Here is a 23,229-nt window from a genome sequence, read left to right on the forward strand (position 1 = left end):
AAAGCAGAAGCCATTTCTTTTCAGGTGTTTAACCTTTTCATCATGTGGCTCGGACTTAAATTTCAGGCAGTCCGCTATGGCATGTTTACCTTGACAGAAACTACAAGATGCAGAAATAGCAGCATTGGTGTTTATGTGTTGCTGTGCTGTAAATGCATGTTGATTGATACAGCACTCTCCAGCTGTTGCCACGGTTGTAACAAAACTACTTCCCCTTTTTTGTGTCCTCATGTCAGTAGTTTTGTTCTTTGGGATTAACCTTTTAGTGGGAGTATCATCTTTAATGTCTCCAAACACTGGGTGTAATAAGATGCTTGACTGAGTCTCCATAAACTCTACAAGATGTTTGGTCTTGCTCGTGTATTTGCTCTTGAAATACCTCAAAGGCTGTGGTCCGCCGTCTTTCTCTGAGCCTGTAGGGAAGCTTGGATACTATCAGTTTTAAAGTGGAGGTGACATTCAATTCATCCATATGTTCCAAGACTTGCATGGCATTGCTGCATTCTCTTAGATATAAAGCATATGCGTGAAGTGCTTTCCCATCATCTGCTTTGATTGCTGTCCAATTCAGTGCTTTATCCAGGTAAGCATTTAGAGGCACATTTACAGAGCACTGTCACTGCCTGTCACGTGAAAGGTTGCGATTATGTGGCAGCTAAATGAGTGATGCTATCGCATGAATCTTGAAGAAGAATGCTCACTTTGAGGAATGCTGTCGACTGATTTAACCATGAGAGTGAGTAGTTTGTGTTTCCGATGCTGGCCGAAGACATGAGAGCTTTCACAGTCAGGTATCTAACACAATGCAGATTATAACGAAACGGGAGTAGAGAGAGGCCGGAGTCTGAGAACCAGAGAGTCTGAGAACCAGAGAGTTGCTGTTATGCCAAATTAGCATGCTTATTGTGGTTTGTCACAAGGTCAGCAATGACCAGGACACTTGTTTGAATGAGGCTGGTGGGATCCTGCTTACAGACTCTATGAGCTGAGCTGATAGGATAACTTTTGAACATGTCATGAATGACCTTGCCTCTGGGACTCAAGTACTTCCCTTTGCTTGATTGAAAACTAAACCATAGGACATATAACATCATAAAACCTCACAGCGTTTTCAACTTAAAAGTCCCCAAAAACTGTACTTGTAGTTAGCTAACATAAGTGCCATAGGATGTAGTCGTCTACATTAAGGTACGGATGACAAGCTTGCATGTCGTTAATTTTCACCATGACAATTTCTTCAAGTTTTACATAGGTGAGTCTGCAGAGGGCTTTTATGGTAAAGGTTGTGTGCTTGTAGGTTGTGAGGGCATGAAGTATTAGTAACACAGAACACGCTGGATATTCTAATACCCTTAGGAAACAGAGGGATTAAATACATTCTAACTGCGTGTGTCTCTAATATCCCTGCTTCAAACAAGCCTAATTTAGGCCGGCTGCTATAACAGAATTCACAGTAATAGTTCACCATTAAATGGGGAACGCCAAGAGAATGAAACATTCCCAAAAACTACTGACAAAGCAGCCTTAACATATTTATCTCATTAAGAAGACGGTCCGTGTGTAACACATTAATTAAGTCTTTGCATTAATGAGCGCCTTAAGGTGGAATGGGAGCAGGCTTACGAGGCCGCTGCAACAAGGAGCCGGTGAGGTAGAAACTGAAGGATTTCCGGCCCTGTGGCCTGCTGGGACAGTGTGCTGGATTTAGCCGCAGACTGCAAGGTGTCGACCAGGTTGTTACCTGCACAGAGTGACCCGGTGTAGCCAGAGGGATTCCCCAGCAGGGAAATGAGAGGATGAAGATGTTTTCTCCTCTGCTGAGGAACTGGACGTCGGCTTGCTCCTGTAGCCACCAGGAACTGGTGAGTAGGGCAGGTGTAGCCAATTATTGATGTAAGTCTCCGCCCACATAACAGGACATATAAACACAGGCATAGCTCTTGTTGTCTGGGGTCCTACCACTTCCTGTTCGTGTTGTAAGTTGGCAAACAAAAAGACATGTGGCAAGTATGTACTGTTGGGCTTTAACTTAACAACTAAAACTGATAGCTTTAAACAGGTTTCATGCTTTGATTGTAGTCACAGCTTTACATGTTCTCAAAACTAATTTAGCCCTGGTTCCTTACTATATATTTTGCATTTATCTTTTATGTTTTGATGTTTTGGTTCATAATTGCAATTTTATTTAATTTCAGAGCCTTTGATCACATGGCCATCGGTATGGTTGTCAGCTGCTGTTTCTAATATTTATTCTCCACATTTCCCTTTGCCCTTTGTAAACCGGAGCCAAAGCACAAGGTTTTTATAGCTTTCAAGCCAGGCCCCAATGATCTGAGGTCATTATTTGCTATCACCTGAGCGAAGCGTTTATTCTATTGCATGTTATTTATCTCCACGGAATTAACTTTGTGTGTGATTTTAAAGTGTAGATTCACTGCATGTTACCTATTTTATAAAAGTTGTCGGTTAGGTATTTTAAGTTGTATATCACTTGTCCCTAGTTCAATAAGTCCTGCTTGAAAGCTTAACAGCCTGTTGTTGCAAAATGTTTGTACAATAAAAGACGACTGACTGCTCTCCGACCTAGTGTCCTTGTTTATGATTTTATTATTTCTTATTCCTGCGTTGTAGTCTAGTAGCTTTGGCGCTTTGCTACACTCCTACAAACGGGACTGGAAAAAAGGTAATGTGAACATTTGCCAATCGGTTCGTAATGAAAACATATTTTTTAAAAGACAGCAGCTGGATGATGGGCTTCAACAGAACAGCTGATATCATGATTGACAACCCCGATCAATGGCAGCGAGGAAATTATGTGTGAGCATGCGTGAGGAGAGAATGGCAGATGTATGAAAAATAAACTACAGGCCTATGCATGCAAGAGTATTGTCTTCTTGACTGAACTTGATGAGAAACACTCATCAAATGCCATTGCATCTGCTTTTTAATTGACATTTCATGGCAGATGTAAGATATAAGGTCTTTGCATCCTCCGCTTTTGTGTCTACCTAGCAAACCAAAAAAAGCACTCTAGGTCTGTCTCCTCTCTGTGCAAAGAATCGTTATTTGTTGACTGACTGCTTTCACTCCATATGTAAAGCTGATATAACTCCCACTGTGTCCGTCCTCGTTTACAGCATATGTGGCAGGGGAAGGTGGGTGTTCACTCTGTGCGTTGGAAGAGTAATGCAGTAATTAGAGGCCTCATAGGCCATTTGAATGGAGCTCTCAGTTGCTTCGCGGCCCCCACCACACAGTTTTTTTTTTTTTTTACATCTACCATTTGTGACGACAGCTAAAAGCACCTGACATTTCCCTTGCTGGCAATTAATGGCCAAGCCAGTGAACTGCCCACGGTTCTGAGGGAGTTAAGGCCTTCTGTCCAACTATGCTTGGTATACAGAGACTGGGAGTGCTATCTTTAGTCCACAACCCAGACACAGTGAGGAGGATGTGAAAGGCACCTGAATGCATGCCCTATACCACTCTATATACTTTAGACTAAGGAAGTGCCAATTGGATTTTGTAGCTTTTAGTATCATAAAAGGGAGCAAAGGTGATTATGATGCAACATATCAATATGTGAAAAGGATCTTTGGACTTAAATATTTGTCAAATTCGAAACACTGAATAAATTAAGTCATCCACTTAATCTTCGGAAATTGATTGCAACAATCTTTGGGGATTGGTAAACGGTATTAGATGCTTGGATTTTTCCATAACTGTATCCTTAATGAACTGCCACTGCCTGAACATTATCTGTCTTAGTAGTTCATTTTACACGCAGAGCCATCACAACGGCATAACTTTATTAATGTCTTGTGCACTCTAATAAAGGGTGCACGAGACATTCTACATCTCGAAAACTATAACATCCTACTTAACTAACCTTCACCTGTCTACCTACCACATGACCACCTAAGGTCAATCACCTTAAACATTCCAAATAGCTCAGAATTAGACTCATGACACCATTAAATCTTCCAACACACTTCTATCATCATCATGACTTTTGTTTTTGTCTCTGTTTTATGAATCTGTAAAGGTCCTGGTCCAATGTTCCAGTGTGCACTTTTAATCCCAACTCAGTCTCCTAACACCCGACCGCTGCTCTCCTCACCAAGATAGTCATATTTTAGGAGAGCCTGTTCTGGGAACATTGAAAGTTGTTCAGTATTCTCTGTAGCTCTTTATAAAAGTCTCAACTATTGAAAATATCTGTAGTGCTTTTCATTTTCCTTATCCTTTAAGAATTTATTTCGATTGCTTTTTGATTTATTCTTCACAATTTAATTGTACACAGCTAACTATTATCTAGATAATTACATGATGAACTATACTGTACTCTTTAAAACATTGTAATCTTAATTCTTATCTCTGGGTATTTGGTATTTCATAGGCTGATTCCAGTATTATGAGACAAAAAAATTAAATATGACTATTTTAAGGCCGATAAATAAATGAAGCATTTGTTCTTTCTCCACCAGTTTATTTGTCAGCACTAAGACCGTAATTAAGGGATTAAAATGTACAAAAGAAATTCTGTATCTTCATTAAGATAATGTTTCAAAATACATTACAATACAAGTCCTAATGACACAATGTAACACCCGTTAACACACTTAAATGTTTCCCAACCAAGATCCTTATAACCCTGAAGAAATACTACAGGAGCATAATGCTGAAACCACACTGATGTGAAATTGAGTTCAGTATAAAAATAATTTGAATTTTACAGGATGCAACATCAATATTACAGACACAAAAGGATATAAAAAAAACGGTAAAGGAGACTTTAGTATCATACTCTGAGTGAAACCATATGAGAAATAAATATTTCCAAAGCATGAAAGAGTAGGTATTAAGTCTACTTGTTTGGTTATTGTAAGTCTGTGAGCTAGTTAGTTATTAGAGACTACACAGTTACACTTCTGCTTTTATAGCACGGGGCTCTGGCAGATGTTGGTGTTCTCCTTGTAGGCAAAGCAGCTGGGGAAGATGCCGATGTTTCCTGCATTGTGTCCCTCCAGCCACTCCTCATTAACTGTGAGTGTTTGAGAGAGAAACACAAAGGATCAGTGAGGCTCACATCTGGACAGGATGAAGAATCAGTGTGAGAACACCGATTCATCCCAACAAAAACAAAATACTTTTTTAAGATACCACTGACAACAGTTCAGTACGGGCCTCACCTTCACCCAGGATGTCAATGGTGTCTCCTTCGCTGAACTCCAGGTCCTCTGGGCCCTGAGCTGTGTAGTCATACAGCGCCACCATCTGGTAGAGGATGGTACGGTTGTCCAGTGGGTCTTCAGTCTGAAGTAATTGCACAATGAGAGGAGGAATTGTTAATGAAATACTGTGACTGCATGATAATGTGTTTGTAATGTGAAAGCAGCATGAACTCATCTATTTCTAAGGGACTGTATGAAAAATCTTATGATAGGGACAGGAGCTGAACTGTTTATGGTGTTGTCAAAGCTTAAAAAATGGAAGAGGGTGTATCCTATAAGAAAGATTAAATGATATCTCAATCACAGTTTAAACCTAAAAATAAACTATTAAGTCAAGGGTGGAAGTGAAGTTATACGTGATCTTGAAGTTGAAAAGAAAACATTTCTCATGGTCAGTTAGGCGAAGCAAGGGCAAAAAGTGACATTAAACCCCTGCAACCCTGCAACTGATGTCCGATTTCAAGCCCTGATGTGTGGGTTAAATCCTCACCTGGCACCACAGGGTGGCTCTGCCAGCCTCGGCCACCTCTTGCAAAGTGCGGCCTGGCTCCACCTCCTCCCCCAGAGGTATCAGCACCCGGGAGCCATGCTGCTTATGTCTGATTATAGAAAGGGAGAAGGGAGGTGAGGGGGAGTGGCAGTAGGGGAATAGATAGGAAATAGAGAGAATCAAGGGGCCACACTTTGTGAAGGCAGAAGATAGAAAAACAACTTAAATCGTGGAAGAGACAGCATCAAAGCAGGGTTGTGATGCAGGCTATTTGTTATCAGCTCCTGTTTTTATTTCAACAGTTAGACAAACTGGGTCCATTGTTATCAATGTGATGTGTTTTTATCCCAACATGATGCTGTGTCCATCATACTCTGCTGTTTATTGCTGCTTTGTATGGACTCCTGTGATGTCCGTGGAGCTGCAGCATCAGTGTCCTATGTCAGGCTCATGTTAGGTTTTCTTTAACGGAACAGATATTGGACCCACATGGCGGACAAAGATATGTATATTTTTAGAAAGGAAGCATCACTTGTTGAAATTCAAGGCTACAGAAGTGGGTTGGCAGGCCTGTGGTTACCTGAGGCGCAGCTGAGGCGCTGCTTGGCCCAGTTTCTGAGCGATACGTTCCTTCACTTCATGGAAGGGTGTGTCCAGCGGGACAGACAGAGCCACGGTGTATGTGTAGTGGACCTTCAGCACCACAGAGCTGGCCTCTGCTCCCTGAGCCTTAGCCTGCTGAGAACAGGGAGCAGGAACACATTCACACATGATGTTAACACAGCAATCTATTCATTCTATTAAAAAAATGTATCTTGTCCAATCAGTCTAAGCTCTTTTTTTAGATTGTTATTATGCAGGAATAATTACACTATTACTATATTATATATCTGACCTGTCATCTTATTTTTAGTGGTAATAGTTACTTTTAATTTTGACAAGGACAGGCCCAGCTCAAGTGTTTTTGAGTCCTTGACCCAACCCTCCACTCAAGTGTCAAGTTATCCCTCTCTGTAGTCTTCTACTATCCACTATCAAAATAATGGCAAAATGTATCTCATAACACAAAATTAAAAACATGATAAGTTATAGAATAATATTGTAACGATATTACCAAAACAAACGGCCAAACATTTGTAAAAAGTCACCCCCGGGTCATATGGAAGAAAAAAACACCAGTGTGGAAATCTGAGCTCCAGCATCAATGAGATGTTTACAAAGACCGGTTAACAGAGCACACAGATCGGGAGGAAGACTTCTGGAATATGTACAATATGAAAATTAAGTAATTATACCCTTTAACACGTTTTACCGAGCACACTGAGCACTTTCAAACACATACTGCCTGTCTGTATGTCTGTATGTAAGTCTGTCTGCATGTCTGTCTGTCTGCTGGTCTGCAAGCAGCAAAGGCCACACATTTGGCCTGCTCTGAACAGGCATGTTTTAAACAGGAACTGCCCTCGTCTCTACTAAATATAATTTTTCCTATGTATTTTTCTTAATGCAAATCTAGAGATCTTGATGTAGAAATCAAAAATATTAACATTGGCCATCACAAATAAATAGATATACATTCTACAGATCAGGATAAATTAGACAAAATGAACTGTACCGTAATAATGTGTGTGGTGTGTATATGTGGTCAATGTTACAGCACTATGAACATCATCAAGCCTCTGCATTGATGTCAATAAGACTAATACCCCATACATGTGTTGTATGGGATTAAACTAATAATTAAAGTGATTAAAGAGGCTGCTGTCTGTAGCTGATTTTGTTCAAGATGCAGCAAGTTGCCATGGTTCTCTCATTATGGGCTAGCAGATATGAAATCTTCTAACCTTGGCAGAGAGAAAGTGTTTTATGGCAAATGTGGAACAGGAAGTCCACTAGTTATTTCACATAATTCATGAATTCCATTTTTCTGTCACACATTCAGAAACAGAAAAGAATATTTATAGGAGTGTATGTGCTGTGTGTGTGTGTGTGTGTGTGTGTGTGTGTGTGTGTGTGTGTGTGTGTGTGTGTGTGTGTGTGTGTGTGTGTGTGTGTGTGTGTGTCATCAGTTGTTTGTGCGAAGGAAATAACTTTGATATGATTCTGGCTTTCCGCTGGCACAGATGAATCAGAGGGGGATATTACCTGCTGGCTGGCTGCGTTGGCTGTGTACCTGGGAGGCTCTGAGGCTGGCAGCGGTGCGTGGGTGGCGGTGGTGTAGGATGGAGGTGGAGTGTCTGAGACAAAACGCACTGCAGGGGAAACACAGTACAGCTACAGTCTGAACACTCACAATACAAGCCTACTGGAAGGTTAGGCAGGTAGATGTTATCTGAGTCTGTTCCATTATGCATTAACATGTATAAGCACATACAATTCTTGGCAAAAACACTTTATATAGTCATTGTTTTGATCATTCTGATATTAATTGAAACAACATGGAGGGACAATGAGGTAATAACTAGGCTGAAGGTTACTGTGGACTGATTCATGGGTTGCCAATGGTGGGTACGCATCCAGATGGAAGGTGCAGCTGTGTGGATGCAGAAACTGTGAATGCACCAAATATCATAAAGACATAAGCATCATGTAAGCAGAGCTGTCAGCCTCAGAGGTACAGAGCAATACCATGTTGCTGTTCCTAGTTTACTGCAATTTACCACAGCCAGCAGAAGATTACTATCCATGGAGGAAAGGAGAGTGTTTTGGAAGACAAAGCAACCTGCAGCCCCATCGTGGGGGCAATAACGAGAAAAAGACAGGCGCAAAATCCCCAAACTGCAGTAAGAATATCATTAACAATATATTAATATATTATCTACGCTAACTGCTAAGCTAAAGGAACTGTCAGATCTGAATACTGTGTACACAGCTGTAGGACCGGCGAGAAAGTTGCTCAAAAAGGAGAGCTACTGTTACTATTGTAATTTTAAATGTACACGTGGGCTTCACTATTGACATGATGTCCGATGAGGAGGAGGGCACCTCTGCAGGGGTGTCTGCTGGATCAATACAATACAATACAATACAATACAACTTTATCAATCCACAAGGGCAATTTGATTTTGGGCATAAATAGAAACAGACAAAAAAAGAAAAGGTAGACACATCACAGACAGACAATTTACAAGCAGAGGAGCTAATTTTGGAGGTGCAATTGCTATTAAAAATAAGTAAATAAATAAGTAGTCTACATAGCAGATAGGCACTATCACATTTCATGTGCCAAGGTCCAAATAGAGCACAGAGTTTTACCGGAGAGCTTCTGGTATAAACGATGCTCTATGCCAGTTGGTAGAGCACCTGGGGAGGCATAGGCGGCGCCCAAGAGGAAGCATCTGGAACCGAGGGTGTAGGACATGGGTACTATCCCCCATGATGTCATGGGCCTTTGCCTTGACCTGCTGCACATAGAATGAGGCTAGGCTTCGAAGTGTTCACTATGGTTTGGAGACGGTTTCTGTTTTTGACAGTGAGGGATGGGAACCAGCAAATGAAGGAGAAACACAGGATACTCTCGATGAAGGAACTGTAGAAAGTTTGTAGGATGGATTTTTGGACACTGAAAGAGTTCAGTTTCCTGAGGAAGTATTGACGTTGGTGTGTTTTCTTAATTATGGCTTCTGTGTTTTGCTCAAACTTCAAGGTGTTATCAAAGATGGTACCAAGATATTTGTACTGATCCACAACATCCACCTCCTTGCTGTGTATGACCACTGGGTCTGACCTAGAAGGCTTCCTCCTAAAATCAATAACCATCTCCTTGGTCTTGGTGACATTCAACTCTAGGAGTGCATTGTCACACCACTCTATGAAATCATGGAGGACGGGGCCATGTTCCTGTTCAGACCCTGAAAGGAGTGAGAGAAGGACCGTATCGTCTTTGATGAAGTGACGGTTGGGATGGATGCTCTTATAGTCATTAGTGTAAAGAATGAACCGGAGGAGGGATAGGACGCACCCTTGTGGTAAGCCTGTGCTGGTGTACAGTGTGTCTGATAAAGCGCCATTAGTAAGGACTCTCTGAGGTCTGTCTGTTAAAAAATCCATAATCCATAAAATTAGATTGAACTGAGTCACCAGTTACTTTGCAAGGATAACAGGCTGCATGGTGTTAAAAGCAGAATAAAAATCCACAAATAAGAGCCTGGCAAGGGCTCCACTCTTCTCCAGTTGACTGTGAATGGCGTCTAACAGGAACAGTTTGGCATCATCCACCCCCTTCCAGTACAGTATCCAAACTGGAAAGGGTCTAGGAGGGCTCCTGTACTAGACATGATGTGGGACTTAATGAGCTTCTCTAGGACCTTCATGACCAGAAATGTAAGAGCAATGGGCCTGTGGTCGTTGAGGGAGCAAGCCTTGTTGTTTTGGGGGACGGGGATGATGTTTGTGGTTTTCCATGGCAGTGGGACCATCCCTTGATGCAATGAGGATTGATATAACTGCAGCAGGACCCTACTGAGCTGCTCAGCACAGTGCTTGAGGGTCCTGCCACTGACGCCATCAGGTCCAGCAGTCTTGTTGGTTGGGGTGGCTTTGAGCATGTTAAGCACATCCTTTTTTTGAAGGGTTAGTGTGGGGGATGGCATAAGGCTGTGTATGAGTTCTGCCATGTCAGATGCCAGGTCAGGCCTCTCATGCGTCCTCCATCCTGTGGCACTTCAAGCAAGACCAGATGCTAACCCAAGGTACCCGGCTACACTGACGTCTTCACATTGGGCCCCATCGGACACAATGCTACCAAATATATATCTATGACCCGGAGGCGGCATGAAGACATTTCCAACCTCATCTGATGATCCAGGTCCAGCTGTAGGTCAGGACTAAGTCTTGTGTCCCAGTCCAGGTCAACAGAAAAAACACTATGACCAACCCTTCAACCCCTGTATGAATGTACTAATTTGTGAGACTAGTGACTGTCCCTCATTAGATTGCATTCAAATAAAATGCACTATTTCTACTGACTTTTCATGGAAATATATGTCTGGATGGTGATGAAACAAGGGAAACTCTGAATTTACCAAAAATAAATGCCAAACACCTGAAAATTTGCCTTAACTTTGTACCTGTACAGTTGTGATTGAAATGTTTTTACTTTTAATACCCTGTAATTGTGTTTTTCCTTGCCAAATAAACTGCAGTATGTTTGATGTAGACCAAGGGTTAATTTATTATTATTATCTATTGTCATTAATCAGAGAGGAAGGGTCTTCTTTAGACAGGTGGACAGTCAATCACAGGTTAGTCAATCATAGACACAGATGCTCACTTTCATACGGCAGATCCTTCAGTGACAAGCAGTCTGTCAGACTGCACATCAACTCTGCTCCCAGTAGACCACACATACCAAAGAAAAACTAGCAAAATACTCATGCATTCATTCATTCATTCATTCAATAATGTGCAAAATCAATATTAATGTATACCACTGTGCAATATCAATACTCGGTGCAATATCAACATTTCATATATCCTTTTTCATATGCGAATAATGTCAGCTCAACAATTCAGTCCGATTATATCTAATTTTAGATCTTATTAGTTTTTGCACTTTACCTATTTATCATACCTTTACTGTTTGATTACTTTTTTATTATACTTGTGTTTTTTACTAATGCCTCTTGTTCTTGTTTCTCCTTTGCTCCTGTAATACTACAAATGTCCCCACTGTGGGATTAATAAGGGATAATCTTATTTTATTTTATCTCTTTACCTAACCTGTAATCCTTGTTGAAATATATAAAAACATACTAAATGTCACCTTGGTTTTTTTGTGGTGAAACACCCAGCACTCTAGAGCCACAGCAGCTACCTTTGGAACCACTGACTTTTATTCAGCGCACAACAGGTCAGCTGAATATGCAAAAGGTCACATTTGTCTACGGTTAGCATACAATTCCACACACAAATGGGAATTATAGTTTTGTATAGTCAATGAATAACAGAACAAAGATTTAGTTCTAACTAAATTTGCTCTCTCTTTTATTGTTATTACTACGAAATGACTTAGAATGTTCTTTCGAGAAAACCTCCAACGGAATTAGGGATCCATAAAATAAAGCTAACAGTGTGTACAGTAGTCGTCCAGATGTCTTGCTCATAAAACCAAATGTTGGCTATTTGTACCCTGTGTCTATTGGAGCAAAATATAGGCAACAAAAGAACTGAGGCAACCATCCAGTGAAGATGAACCGCAGTGCCACAGAGTACACATACATAATACAAAAATATTGCTCTGACCCTGGAATGATTTGTTATCATACAGTGAATAACGTGCTTACTGGAGCAGATCAGATGAGAGAAGGGGAAAAGGCGTTTAGAGGATTTAGAGAAAGTAGAGTGGGAGGAGCAGGAGGACTAGGATCAATGTTTTACCTCGAGGAGGTGCTGCAGGGCTGGGCTGGGCCTGTGGGCGAGTGGGGGGCTTGAGTCCAGGTGGGAGAGGGATCCCACTGGGAACTCTCTGTGGAAGAAGACGAGTCAGGAACGTCAGTGAAACAGCATTTTCAGGAACTTTTTTCCCAGCAGGTTACTTAAGCAAATTTATCGTGTAACAGCTTGACATATTAGGTATTTTTTCATGTCACATAATTTTGCTGCCTGGTCTCATGGGTGAAGCAATTTTAAGCAGTTTGTGAAGTGCCGCCATTTAATCTCATAACTGAAGCCCAGTCTCTGTTTCCTCATCATAAAGTGTATTTCGACATTTACATATTATTACATTACATTACAATACATTACCTTATCTTTTTTGCCTTTGGGCATCTTGACATCTGCGGGATCAAGCAGGGACATTGGTAGGAGTCCTCTCTGAAAAAAAAAGGACTAAAAGTCAGAAACTGAAATATAAAAGACACTAAATGACAGAGAAATGCATCTTTGTCTTTGTCACGAGCCACCAGATGCTCAGTATTGTGTCTGCTAATTTTGTGTTTTTGTTTGTGCCTTGTAGGGAGAACAGAAAGAAATTGTGAACACAACATTGACACATCATCATCTTAATATTGACAAGTTTGTCATTGACATGGTCATTCATTTGAAATGTCCAATATTCACTGTCTTCACGCTCTAGTTTGCTCTCTACCAACTCTTTAGCTGCTAATTGCTCCACCACGTCCAGCAGATACTGTCGGTCTGAGCAGGTGACCCTGATAAGCAGTTACAGATAATGAATGAATGTTTCCATCAGGAGTGGGTGAAGACCAAACCTGAGCTAAACGAAGAGTGAATGTTGAGCTCAAATTCAAACAAGCACGGCTTCAAATGAATGCTGATGTTGCTCTGTATCTGCTGGCTTTGAACATTGTAGAAGGTCATAATGAATGTTGTGTTTTCAGATTGTTCTGCCCCAATGTAGTCAAAAATAAGTGAATGCGGCTTTGAAACTTCTACTCTTATATGTAATGGTTTCTAAGGTGTTTTAAAGGATTTTTCCCAGGACATACTAACCCCATCATCCCAACTCTATCATATCAGTCTGAAAGATTCCCCCTCTCTTGGGCTCATTGTAGATTCATAGATTCTCTCTCTCCTCACCTGTCCATCATAAATGACCATTGCCATCCCATCCCTGTCCTCCTCGCCAAATAAAAACACCATGGCCCCTCCAGGCACAGTCAGTTGTCCCGGGCCTCGAGCCATGTAAGGGATCCGCATGCGCATGTATCGAGAATCCCTTTACGGTGTTGAGAAGAGAAAAAAATCATACATCTACAAGCAGTATTACTGAAATAGGTTGTTACACAGCTCAGGTACATAATATTGTGTGACTGCTGATAGTACTCACTGAGCTCCATCCACCTTGGGCTCATAGAAACCAGGTTTCTGTGGTGAAGACACAGGTTTAGTAAGCAAAGGGAGTTACTGACAATACATCATACCGATTCTGTGATCCTTCTCACCTGCAGCCTCAGAGGTTCAAAGCCTCCAAAGTCATCGTTGGGAATCACAGAGGAAATCACCTGCCATCAGAGCATCATATATTACTACTGTTGCACCATTATGGAAATATTTTTTCTCTCAGTACTATAAAAGCGATCGGAGTGAGCTGGAGTAGTTCAAGCCTCCTTATCATACGGCCATGACACAGCACTCACCATGGGGACACTTCACCATACCTTTGCTTTGCCCAGGAAGTCTCTTTGCTGCAGCTGCTCCACGTCCTGTTTCCTGGGACGAAACACCACATCCTCAGGCACCAGGAGAGGAGCCAGGACCTCCTTCTTCTGTTATAAAAGGCACAGTGGATACCATGTTTGTGTGTGTGTATTGGCTTTACCAAGTGGCTTTCTTAGATTTGAATCAATATGTTTACGAAAAGCCGGAGAAGAGCTTTGAATTTACTAATTGATTTTACTGAGTCAGCTCAGACCTCAACAATTTGCAATTTGTTTTGTAAAAAAGATGGTGAACAGTTATATGAGCCCAGCCATAGCCTTTACTTTTCATATGCAGATCTTTAAAATTGTGACCAAAACGAATCACTCAAAGACACGATGAAATGGCCCCTCTCTCATTTATTAAGGGTTTTGGAATGGAAATGGGACAAAAAACGTTGAGATGTCAAAGTCAGCGATGGTGGTCTAAAGGTTGTAGCGATGCTGATGATCCCCAGTAAATCGGGGAGATGGAAAGTGCTCCCTCATTACCACCAACCCAAAATGCAGTGATAGTGGCCTGACAGACAGCATTTATCACTTTATATGCTTCCTTAACCTTGGGGCGGCTTTGGGTCAGAGCTGGAGCGGGTCCTCCTTTATCGGTGGTTCGTTATCACCAGCTCCTCTAGTTCATGTTGATGTGTCCTTGGGCAAGACTCTTAACCCCAAAGTGCTCCCCTAAGCTAAGCCATCGGTGTGAGTGAGTTAGTTAGTCCTGATGGATAGTGGCACCTTGCATGGTAGCCCCTGCCATCAGTGTATGAATGGGTGAATGACATGTAGTGTAAAACTAGTGGTCTGAAGACTAAAAAGGTGCTATACAAGTACAAGTCCATCTACCATTTATATATACTCACTAGCTCAATAACTACACAGCATCATGCACATCTGCTGCTGCAAACACCACCTGCACTCAACATCAATGGGCCTACCTGATACGAGAACATATGCATGACCAAATGGAGCACAGCCAATGATTCACTGTTTTAATGATAAAGTTTTCATTTCATTGCGTCTTGAAAGAAGTGAGGACAAACACAACTTTCCTCACCTTGGAGAATCATCCTCATCTACATATATACATAAACATCGCAGGGGGAGTTTACTTTGGAAAGTTGTTACCAAAGTCAGTCCCATGTCCTTTCCAGTCTCTTCTGGAAGTTTCGACACTCACCATGACGCTGTCCAAAGCCACCTCTAAGTTTCCCCCTCGACCTCCTCCTTTCTCCTGGGAGGCTGACAGCAGGACCTCGCTGGCCTGCTCCCACTGGCCCATCCGACAGTACACAGCTGCTGCATTATATAACACCTAGGGGACACATCACTGTTAGACATGTCAGCATCATCCCATTCACATTCCTGTTATTTCTAACTTTGTGTGAACATCGTTTTTACTTACCACAACAAACTGCCTGTATGGGTACCAATGATTCAGTCATTACTTATCTAACATTTCTGGATTAAGCTATCAACAAACACTTTTCTGCTACGAAGGCTTAAAAGCAGCATTGTTGAAACCAGTGCTAATTTCACTAGTAAAGCCCTCTGAGGCAAATTTGTAATTTGTGATTCTGGGCTATACAAAATAAACTGAATTTAATTGAATTGAACTAGTTGTTACACCTTAAACAATAACATTGTCAATGTAGCATGGGGCATTATTGTGTCACTAACTTCCTTAGTGATACTTGGGTTCTTTTTTGTATGTATTTTAGTGCTCCGTTTCAGTATATTCAATTGTTGATTTGTTCTATATTTCCTTAAATAATGCTCTGTGGAATGGCTGTCACTGATGGAGACATTCTAACACATAAGAGTCTGTATTTCTGTTGTATAAAAATGTCTCTCAGTCACAGAGCTGTGCTTTTATCGAGTGACTGACAGCAATATGCAATATTTACCAAAATATAAGTGGGTTTGTGGTTCAGATGTATTACTATTGTGTAATCTAGGAGTATTTGGATATTTTATACCCTAATCCGTTATTTACATGTGATGTATATCCTTATACAAGAAGAAAGCCTATCAAAAAGCCTTTCTTTTATAAGAGAAAGGCTTTTTGATTGGATAGGAAGCAGAAAGACAGGATTGTTTAGGAATGTTTGTGTTTATTCCTCCCAAATAGCAAATGTATAGACTCTACAGATATTAACTGTAAGCTAGCTAGATGGCCACGTAGAAAGCCTGTGTAAGTGTTTGTATGACAGCTCAGAGGCCAAATCCTAATGTATGTAAAACAGCACAGAAGATCGCAGAAGATCGCAGAGCATCGCAGAACATCGCAGAGCATCGCAGAACATCGCAGAGCATCGCAGAGTATCGCAGAGCGCAGTGACATTTCGTCCAGCCGTTCTCTGTGTTTCCTTTGATTAAATCACCTAAAAAACATGTGGAGCTGCTTCGGTGTAGGCTCTGTCCATACAGGATTCAACACACATCAGACTGATTATAACTCTAGATTGTGCTGTTTGCAGAAGGAGATGTCAGGTAATCAGGGCTCATCAGAGCCTCTTTTGAAAAAAACATTCTTTAGCAAAAGTACTATGTCATGTTTTATCCATGAAACAAATCGCAGTGCAAACAAAGTTGTTTAACATTAATAACTAAACTATTTACAAGCTGAGATGAATTGCTAAAATAGCATCGGTCCAATAAATCATATAAACAGTTTAACTAAATCAATTTCTTTATTCTTACTCGAATTATAGGCCTAGTAACTGATGGAAACTCCTAACAATCCGTCTTTGGGTGCAGATTTATGGTGTGTGTGTGTTTGTGCTCATGTCGTGACGCTGTAAACGATCGTCTCGATGGTTTACAGCGTCACGACATGAGCACAACACACGATGTTGTGAGGTAGATCTTTTAGTTTGCTGAGCTGTCCTTATCATGTGACTGGCTCTGCTGTTATAGAGCTATGAGACCAGTGATGTGACATGCATCTTTAATAATCATCCTTCTTATATACAGTCTATGTATTCACCACACCTGCTAATGTATAGTCACCTTCACCAAACACGTTGGCTGCTGCACATGGCCTACATCAACCAAAATAAAAGGGATACTCTCAGAGACGCCCACATACTACCGCCTAGGCTTAAGTCATTATTCAAATATCAACTGAGAGTGCAAAATATTAAACTGATTGTGCAATGCAAGCTTTTTGCCAAATATGACAGCTACAGTAGACAGGTTAGATGTCTCTGACTCATGTGAAAACAGTGCCTCTGTTTTGTTTTAATGTTTTTATACAGTATCTATGGCCAATCCCAAAACTTAGTTCCTCATAAAGTGAACCTCTTGTACAGGTGTGTGCGCTACATTGTTGTGGTTGGTTTCCATGGTGCCAATCAGACTCAGGAGCACTTTTTTGTCTTAACTTGCAAATGTCCAAAATCCAAAATATTTTCTTTTCAACCTTCAATTTATTTTTCCTCCTTGTTCCCTCCTTGGCTCCGCACAATATTGCCTGACATAGGTCATGTCCGCTCCACTCTCTAAACACCAGCTCAAAGTATGTTGTCATGGCAACACATGACCTGTCCACTTAAAATGAAGTATGATTCAGATTGATATGTTGGTATCTAGTGATTGGTTAGCTAAAATCCCCCACCCCCCAGACCCGCAACCCATGGATATGGATAAGAATGGAGGCAATATCGGAGTGAAACAAGTTGACAGTTCTGTCTGATCTCAGGCAAATACAGTCCATCATTTTCATCATATCAGAGGTGGATAATGCTTTATGATGATGTGATGTAATTTCTCCTACTATTCATTAGCCTTTTATACCTTTATACCTGGGTGTAGCATGTTAGGTGGAATAACCTCTAACTGACTGGCTGCAGGCACAGGTGCATTGTCTTATCTGCTCTGAGAGAAATATGCGCCGCCATGTATCCTCTTCTTCAGCCTCCATCAATGAGGCTTTGTAAGCTTCCAGGTGTCTGTGACGTTTGTACTAAACAATGGAGGTGATGACAAAGCACAGTTTGCTCTGGTCACATTCCTCGGTACTGACCATGGGATTGGATGTGTATGTGTGTGAGGCTGAATGTCAGACCTGCCAGCTGTAGAGTTTGAATCGCAGTCCCAGCTGTTTGTAGTCAATGACCATGTTTCCTCTCATATGCTTCTGTGCCCAGATACAGTCTGACAGGGCCTCCTCCAACCTGAAGAGACAGACAAACAGAGAGACGCACAGAAATGGATGACAAACTGTTAAATGCAGCACCTATAAAAGATACACAATAACCCAACTTTGTGGTTTTTAAAGGGGTGTTATGGGTCAGATCTTTTCCTTGTCACACAGTAATTTGGTCTCCAGTGGTTGCCAAAAAAGGTTTTACAATCCTTCATATCTGCATCCTATCGAGTCAAAGTGCCTATCTTTCTGCAACTAATACCCCGTAGGTTTGACCATAAGACTACCTATTTCAACAGGAATATCATCGCATTAAGGAAGCATCAAATCCGTTTAACTTATCCTTGAGAGCTAAACTAAGCTCGTATTAGTGAAGGGCAGCCACCGTGGCAGGATAACAGAACACCCATCTTCTCTTCCTTTTACCAAGATTCTCTTGAGTTAGTTGTGTTAACAATAGTTTTAAAAGTAACATAGCCTCTCTTTGTTATTGTAGCCTATAAATCAGTCTTTAGTAAAGGGTGCTCCCACCTACTTGTCAATCTGCATCATCACTGCTGCTCTCTGAAAGAAGCCAACAGCAAGACGTTCATCCTTGGAGATGGTGAGGTCTAAAGCCTGGACATCAGACAAGGGGGAAAGACAAGCTGAGGTTGGACATAAACGGGTGGAAGTGTTACAACTTGCCTACTTTTGTGTTATCCAGACTGAAGTACAGTAGAAGATAGCTGATAGAGGGAGAGGCAGCTGCTGACAGTCCAGTTACAACATGATCTCTCTAACAACGGCCGTGTATCGGCAAGATGGCTTCTACGGACCGTTTGACCGACTACCTTCTAGAATCATCTGCTGTGAGGCGACAATGCTATCAACCACACTACCCTGCAGTAGTTATGGAATATAAACCTTTATTAGACATTGTAAAATAAACTTTTGTTGTGTTAATGAGAGTTTAAATCACCTGAAAGTATTGACAGAAGTTTCAGTGCCCCCCTCCAGCCCCTCAATTATCCCCCATTACACCTAACATACGGACCTTCAGGGCCAGGTCCAGCTGTCCCAGAACCAGGTGAGCTGAGGCAGCGTTGAATAGAGTGCGAGATGTTGGTTCACTGATCTGCTCGAGTTTGGAAAGAGCTCCTTGCCAATCCTTGGCATCCACGGCCTGAACTGACTCATGCCACAACCGCAGTAACTCCGTGTAAAGCATCCTGGATGGTGGAGGAATGCAGAACAGACATGAATATACAGCAGAGGGGGTCCGTCTATGCTTTTGCATTTTTGAGAGTTCTAAATGGTGGAAGATGAAATGAGTTTAATGTCTGTGACTTAAAAATGCTGTAGAATTGAAGAGAGCTTCAGAGTAGATCCTAGATAAATGTAATACAGAAACAGAGATGAACCTCTGGCTCAGGTATTAGAGTGATAGGACAAAAATATCATTGATCACGATAAATTATAGCATTGTAGCATTCAGATCATTTAAGCCAGTTATTAGAACATTTGATAGGATGATAAACTACTACTTTTGTACATCAAGAATGCAAACAACAAGACTAAAGGTGTGTTGATTTAATTTGCAATCATTGTCCATGCATCTATGTCATGCACGGTGGCAGGAAAAGATCCTTATCACTGTAAGTTTGTTTTTATTTTTCTGATGTGCATCATCTGCCATCAACAGAATTTCTTTCCTATTTCAGTTTAGTTTTCTTTAGTTTTTTTCTCCATTTTCAGACACTTTTATTATTTCATCTCTTTCAATATCTTTGTTTGAAATAATCATATTACAGATCTGATACAGATATGTACAATTTTAAATAAATAAAATAAACTTTAGAATAATTTAAATAACATGTCTTTGCAAATGTAATTTGAATATTTTTAAAACTGAATTTGTAAAACTTACTTATATAAAAGTTGTCTCTTTGGAGGTTTCTTACGTGTAATTCTTAGAATATTGATAATACTAGTTTTGGTTGTTATATGTGTGCATTACTCAATTTGTCTGGGAAGTTTATTAAATGTAATAGGTTCCAAATCAGGTTGACAGACTGTTTCTTGATTATCATTACTGATGCATTAGCAAGTAAGCAACATTTTAACATTCCAGCTGGTCTGAGGTAGAGTGAAGAATATGAAGGCTGGATCAAAAACAAATAAACACAAACCTACAGAGAAACTGAGCCGATGTTAATCAGTAACATCCTGCACAGTTTGACTGGAATACTTCCTTGTACCCAGTGGTGTACAGTAACACTTCGTTACTGTACTTAAGTCGTTTTTTTGGATATCTGTACTTTACTTTACTATTTATATTTCTGTTGACTTTCACTTTTACTTCACTACATTTTGCAAAGAAAACTGATACTTTGACTCCGATACATTTCCCCTGAAACCTTCGTTATTCGCTACAAAATCAAATCTATCTTTAGAAAAAAAAAAAGAATCATGAGACCAACGTCGGGGACTGTGGTGGAACACAGACTGCAAGCAAGCAGGTTCGGCGAATCAGTGGTCCTAGCTTGCAAGTTAAATCACTGGTTAATCACGTTAATGCGCAATTGCAAACAAGTGCTCTCAAAGCCGGTTTGTTGATTCCCAGTGATTCCCAGTGATGCCAGCTAGCGAGCGACCACATGAGTAGAATTCCACTCTACGATGACTGGTTTCATGATGGAAGCAGAAATGGAAGCACCTGCTACTCCCGCAACAAACCACGGTGGAGACGAAGACCAACACCCGTGGCCATATTTGCGAGAAATGTTTTCTTATGTTGGAGTGAAAGACTCTTCGTACCGGATGAAGTGCCTCTTATGCTTACCCAAAGCTACTGAAATATTGGCATTCAAACACTCCCCATCCAACCTCAGGAAACACATTGAGGTAAATTAAGATTAATCCCATGAGCCGCAACGTTAATGTTTAGTTATCATAATTAGCATAAACCTGTTAAGATATCTAGCAGTGTTTCCCACAGGATTGGAGTATATCTGTGGCGGGGGAGGGGGGGAGACAGGTGTCTGATCTTCTAATTTAGCTACACATGGTGTATGTTAGGCTGCTGTCTCTGTTTGTACCTCCTTGTCCTTGGTCATGGTGGCCACAGCACTTAAAATAATAAACTTCATAATTCTCAAAATTCTAACCCTTTGCTTTTTTATTAACAGCATTTACTTGTACTTTTACTTTCAATACTTAAGTACATTTAATATCAGAAAATTACTTTTGATACTTAAGTACAGTAAATATTAGATACTTTAAGACTTTTACTCAAGTAGTATTCTAATAGGTGACTTTCACTTTTACTGGAGTCATTTTCCAGTAAGGTATCTTTACTTTTACTCAAGTATGGCTTTTGGGTACTTTATACACCACTGCTTGTACCTTACCCTGTGTTTATCTACACATGCTGTCCAGTTGAGTTGATACAAGCTGCATAGTTTATCAGAGAAACTTTATGAATCCTCAGACATCCTACCTTTTGCTCCTGAGTTCAGTCAGTGTCCAGTGTTCAGTCAGTGCCCCAGCTGTCCTGCTGCCTTCCACACTCTGCCAACGGGGAAGTGACAGCGAGTTAAACAGGCCTCCTCCGGAGTCTCCACCCTGCTGCTACAAGGAAGTCCTCCATCCATCCAGCCCGGATTCCACAGAGGCTCTGGAATTCACCTGCCACCTCATAGCAATTACAACATGCATACATGAGTCACACAGGTTTAGATTACACTTGTTAGACCAGGAGTTCATTTCTTACAGCGGATGCTTTGTTTGGGAATGTATGGCAATTATTAACATGAGTATTGACATATACAGAAGCAATTTTTGAATTTTACCTCTCCTGCACCATGATCAAACTAGTTTACATTTTTAACTGTCTATTAAAATACATGTGCATGTGCAAAATAACAAATTATCAAATCATGGCAGGTAAACTGCAAATGGAACTAAGATTTAGCAAACTGAGTTTATTTTGTAAACGCCCCCAAATGTGTGAAAACGTTGTCATGCATGGTAAACCCCCACTGCCTGACTGTACGGACAGTTAAAATAAAGAATGTCTTATCAACTTTTCTCCTATGCATTATTGGGACCGAGGGACTGTAAGGCAGAAACTCTATGACTGTGAAATCTGGTATTATCTGTTCAGAACACCATAGAGGTTAAGTATCAGGTGAGTCATTGTTATGTTAACACAGTGACAACAGGAAGCTGTAGGTATTCTCTCAGGTTTATATCATAGAACAACTGAGATGGTTTGAATGAAGTCTATATCAAGTGACCTTCAACCTCCTTTTACAAGGAATGTTTTAGAGAAGGAAGTCAAGAGAAAAATGGTGCAGTTTTCCAGTAGTCACAGCTCCTCAAACATAAAGTGATATGGTTGGTTTAGGATATAAATGGTCATAATGTTGAGAAACAAGGAAATGATTTGTCATTTCCACTACTTGGCCTACCGGGTCAACCTGATGCACAGGTTGTGTTTTGTTGTTGCTGTGCAGTACTTCTGCTGCAGTGTGGCCCCACCCCTGAGATACTCCTCATATAAAACCAGTACAACCTGGCTTGTGGTGGAAAAAGGATTGAAAGTCTTCACTTAAGTTAAAGTTGTCGTGAAAGTACTCCTTTACCAATAAAAGCACAGCATTCTTATATGCAAAATACTGCAAAACCATCAAACCAATGGTCAAACAAAAAAAAGTAATTATTATGCTAAAAAGGTTTTCAAAGTTGGAAGGGGGCCTATCCAGGGGGCACCAAACTGTTTCAGGGGAGGATCAGTGAATAGAAGTGAAAAAAGATGACAGATTACATAGTTATCAAAAGAAGATCACATATTAAGCCTAAATATGTGTGATTTGGTTAAGGAGATAGTTCAGACATACAGTAATTTGGGTGAAATGTACTGGGGTTTTTCTGAAAATGAAAAATGTGGGGTGTGTTTGGTCCACAGTCTCATACTTGGTAAACCCTGTTATATTTACTATAATTATGAGCCATACTTAAAGGTGCAGGTTCCCAGATTGGAAGAATTTGAAAAGCCTCTCAACATGTGAGCTGGCATCTCACAGCTAACGGTTCTCACAGCTAACGGTTCTAACAGCGCTAACAGAGCAAACAATAGCAAAGGTCCCGACAGAGCTTAGCAAATCTACTGCTACTACCTACTACTACTGCAACTGCTACTACTAATACTACTAC

General features: G+C 40.8%; 1 protein-coding gene across 2 annotated transcripts; it reads right to left on the bottom strand.

Moving 5' to 3' along the window:
- Positions 1-4,482: 4,482 nt before the first annotated feature.
- noxa1 (NADPH oxidase activator 1) lies at positions 4,483-21,613 on the bottom strand. 2 transcript variants are annotated; one of them, XM_054611214.1, is made up of 16 exons: positions 21,512-21,613; positions 19,067-19,241; positions 18,566-18,648; positions 17,950-18,058; positions 15,061-15,195; positions 13,845-13,952; positions 13,629-13,688; positions 13,514-13,551; positions 13,264-13,402; positions 12,469-12,537; positions 12,103-12,190; positions 7,870-7,976; positions 6,305-6,459; positions 5,725-5,833; positions 5,193-5,316; positions 4,483-5,044 (listed from the first exon to the last, which is right to left on the bottom strand). In XM_054611214.1, the coding sequence occupies exons 2-16, from the start codon at positions 19,238-19,240 to the stop codon at positions 4,938-4,940; spliced, it is 1,605 nt and encodes a 534-aa protein (XP_054467189.1). In that variant the 5' UTR covers position 19,241; positions 21,512-21,613; the 3' UTR covers positions 4,483-4,937. The 2 variants fall into 2 exon arrangements, with proteins under 2 accessions (XP_054467189.1, XP_054467187.1); XM_054611212.1 differs by having other exon boundaries at positions 6,305-6,462.
- Positions 21,614-23,229: the final 1,616 nt, after the last annotated feature.

The sequence above is a fragment of the Anoplopoma fimbria genome, chromosome 13 (assembly GCF_027596085.1).
Source record: "Anoplopoma fimbria isolate UVic2021 breed Golden Eagle Sablefish chromosome 13, Afim_UVic_2022, whole genome shotgun sequence".
Lineage (NCBI taxonomy): Eukaryota > Metazoa > Chordata > Actinopteri > Perciformes > Anoplopomatidae > Anoplopoma > Anoplopoma fimbria.